The sequence below is a fragment of the Colobus angolensis genome, unplaced genomic scaffold (genome assembly GCF_000951035.1).
Source record: "Colobus angolensis palliatus isolate OR3802 unplaced genomic scaffold, Cang.pa_1.0 Scaffold12, whole genome shotgun sequence".
NCBI classification, from domain to species: Eukaryota; Metazoa; Chordata; class Mammalia; order Primates; family Cercopithecidae; genus Colobus; species Colobus angolensis.
In genome coordinates, this window is record NW_012113141.1 from 6988390 (window position 1) to 6992289 (window position 3900).

Consider the following 3900-nt stretch of genomic DNA (forward strand, 5'->3'; position numbering starts at 1 on the left):
TAACTAGGATTACAGGCGTCCACCACCACCACGCCCAGCTAATTTTTTGTATTTTCAGTAGAGCCATGTTGGCCAGGCTGGTCTCCAACTCCTGACCTCAGGTGATCCATCCGCTTTGGCCTCCCAAAGTGCTGGGATTACAGTATGAGTCACTGTGCCCGGCCTACTCTTATTCTTTACTTTTGAATATATTTGAAATTTCCCATAACAAAAGTTAATTTCTTATTTTTTAGATATCTATAAGATGGTGTCTGCTCAAGTTCAAAGTACGATGAAATTCAGAATATAGGTTAAGAGCAGTGTTTATATAACACTTTAGGAGCTACAATTATGTCAAAATCTGGTCACAAAAGACCACATACTATATGATTCCATTTATATGAAATGTCCAGAACAGGCAAATCTCTAGAGACAGAAAATAGATAAGTGGTTGCCTGGGGTTGGGGGAAGAGAAGGAGGAGATAAAGAGTGATTTGCCAATGGGTACAGAGTTTCTGATTAAAACGCTATTTTTTTTTTTTTTTTTCCTTTTTGAGACAGGGTCTCCCTCTGCAGCACTCTCAGCCCAGGCTGAAGTGCAGTGGCGCAATCTCAGTTCACTGCAACCTCCACCTCGCCAGTTCAAGCCATTCTTGTGCCTCAGCCTCCCAAGTAGCTGGGATTACAAGCATGTGCCACCACGTCCAGCTAATTTTTGTATTTTTAGTAGAGACGGGGTTTCACCATGTTGGTCAGGGTGGTCTCGATCTCCTGACCTCAAGTGATCCATCCGCTTTGGCCTCCCAAAGTGCTGGGATTACAGTATGAGTCACTGTGCCCGGCCTACTCTTATTCTTTACTTTTGAATATATTTGAAATTTCCCATAACAAAAGTTAATTTCTTATTTTTTAGATATCTATAAGATGGTGTCTGCTCAAGTTCAAAGTACGATGAAATTCAGAATATAGGTTAAGAGCAGTGTTTATATAACACTTTAGGAGCTACAATTATGTCAAAATCTGGTCACAAAAGACCACATACTATATGATTCCATTTATATGAAATGTCCAGAACAGGCAAATCTCTAGAGACAGAAAATAGATAAGTGGTTGCCTGGGGTTGGGGGAAGAGAAGGAGGAGATAAAGAGTGATTTGCCAATGGGTACAGAGTTTCTGATTAAAACGCTATTTTTTTTTTTTTTTTTTCCTTTTTGAGACAGGGTCTCCCTCTGCAGCACTCTCAGCCCAGGCTGAAGTGCAGTGGCGCAATCTCAGTTCACTGCAACCTCCACCTCGCCAGTTCAAGCCATTCTTGTGCCTCAGCCTCCCAAGTAGCTGGGATTACAAGCATGTGCCACCACGTCCAGCTAATTTTTGTATTTTTAGTAGAGACGGGGTTTCACCATGTTGGTCAGGGTGGTCTCGATCTCCTGACCTCAAGTGATCTGCCCTCGGCCTCCCAAAGTGCTGGCATTACAGGAGTGAGCCACCACGCCTGGCCCTGAACCATTCTTTAGCACAGCATACTGGAGAAGCCATGGGCAAATACTTAGTAATCTCTTACTTTAGAAGGAGGGAAGTTGCCTGTGAGTGATAATTCTGCCCCTTCCTCCACTCTAGCCAGAAAAATGTCTAGCTCTTGTCATGGAGGCTTTCTGAGTAAAGTAGAAAGTTCTACTACCTCCTACTAAGCTGGGGATACTATCTGTATAGAATACCCCCTTCTGATCTTTCCCTGCTTTCAGCTTTTATATGATCCTCTCCCCTCCCCCCAACCCCTATTTGCATTCTTACCTGTTTGGCTAAGTGGGTGCCAGGCTGTATCCTGCTGCCCCCATCCAGAACAGGCAGGTTGAGAAGCTTGAAGACTGGCCTGATACAGAGACTCCAATTCTGAGGTCTCCTGCTCTGTGTCTTGGTTCCAATGTGGATGCAAAAGGATGTGATTTCTCTCTGGATAGGTTACACACATATGGGAATCATGAGGGGAGGACTTCATTCCTGGCCTAGAAGCCCCATGTTTAGGCTGAGAATCACAGAACCTTGTGACATTCACCCAGGAATCCAAAGGCAAGGAAGTCCCCAAGTTAGCACTGCTGCCCAGATCCTGAGACCTAGCATCTCTCACTTGGGACGGCTTCTCTTGGTATATGTCTGGCTCTGCCAACCTGGGCTGTCCTCCCCTAGAAGTTTCACCATTAGGCAGCCCAGAGTTTAAGGCAAGAGAAGAATGTTCAGGGGACTCTTCCCAGGAAAGTGGTCTGTCCCCACTCTCCAGAGAGAACTGTTGCTTTGCCCATGGCCAGTGGCCTTTCTCTTGACCCTGTGAGAAAGGAGGCTTAGAATCAGAAGGGGAAGAGTTCTTCCTTAGACTACCCGACAAACTTCTATCCTTGAAACCTGTACTATCACTCATGGAGACACCCTGCATCCTCTGGAACTGCTTAGCCAGAGAACGGACAAGCCCCTTCGTGCTGGGAAACTCTGGCCTATAGGGCTCCTCACTGCCTCTGTCCACTTTTAAAGTCAATGAAGTTTTGAGGCTTTGGCCTTGGAGGCATTGGTTAGTTTTCTGCACAGGATCAAGACAGTGAAGCACAGATGAAGAAGCAACAGGCAGTATGGGGTGGCAGGTTCTATACAGGGGAAGGCTGGGCTGAGCTGATGAATTTGAAGGACTACAGCCTAGGCTGTGTTCATCTCCCCTTTCAGAGGTGGCTATTCCAGGCATCGCCAGGGAGGGGTTATTAGCAGGATCCCTCTTTTCTTGGAATAGCTGTTCTTGAGCAATGCCTCTTCCTTCTTGTGGAGGGAGCTTGCTGCAACTGCTGTTGTCACACCTAGAGCCTTGCAGCTTACCCTCTGGGGCATCCAATGGCTCCCAACTATGATGAGTATTCTTCTCAGTCCACCCTGGTGTTTTAGGTAAACCTTGCCTGTGGAATGCAGAGGGTTCAATGTTGTCTACTTTAACCGAAGTCAGAAGCTTCAAGGCAGATCTACTGGGGGAGCTGTGCTGTGGGGCAGATGACACTGGAGATAGTGATGAGTGTGACTCATGGCAGGAAGCAGGTGAATGGAAGAAAGAACTGGCCCCAAACTCTGTATCCGTGCCGGGTTCCAGTTGGGCCTCTTGGCTTAACAATACTTGGAGCGGGATAGGCTGTTCACTGAAACAAATGGAGACAGCTAGTCATAAGCTGCCTTGACTGACAGGAACGCTTACAGAAAGAACTGTTCATTCCATTCCCATTTCTAGCTATTCACACAGGGAATGGTAAAAATAAACAGAAAGACAAGCACAAGTAGAGTCAGTAGTTCAGAGGATCACAAAAGAAAAGGCACATGGTCAGCTCACACCCAGGTAAATAGGTAACATTAATCCTCTTTATTAAATGCCCTCACTAAAGGTGCACAGTAACATTAAGTGGACCCCTTGCCAATATTCTTCACTACCTGTGAGTCGCATTCCAATCACATTCTACTTGCAAATTAGGAAACAAAATCAGCTAGTCTCACATGCAGATGACATGGAAGGTAAGCAAAGCCTGAAAATCACTCATACTAAACAGCAAAAATCCGGATGCTATACAGGAAGGCAAGTCCTACCTGGGGTCCTGAGAGGCAGCCCAGCCAAAGGAACCATGAGGCTACATTTACAAAATACACGGTGATTTGGGCTCATGGGAATACACAGAAATCAACCATTTCAAGTATGTTTTTTAAATCTGGATTTTGTCCTATTAGTCACTGAGATATTTCCCCAAAGCAATATGACTTGAGATTTAGGAGTAGGAGTAGGGATTAACTGTATTTAGTTGGTTTCTCACTAATTGTTTTGTATTTCTTTTTTTTTTTGAGACGGAGTCTCGCTCTGTTGCCCAGGCTGGAGTGCAGTGGCCAGATCTCAGCTCACTGCA

General features: G+C 45.5%; 1 protein-coding gene across 2 annotated transcripts in view; it reads right to left on the reverse strand.

Annotated features, from left to right (window-relative positions):
* USP54 (ubiquitin specific peptidase 54) overlaps positions 1-3900 on the reverse strand; it is a 127199-nt gene that overhangs the window by 13664 nt on the left and 109635 nt on the right. For both annotated transcript variants that reach the window (XM_011928085.1, XM_011928078.1), the window contains one exon: positions 1775-3150. In XM_011928085.1, coding sequence (XP_011783475.1) covers positions 1775-3150 — 1376 coding nt within the window. The remainder of the gene's footprint in view (positions 1-1774; positions 3151-3900) is intronic.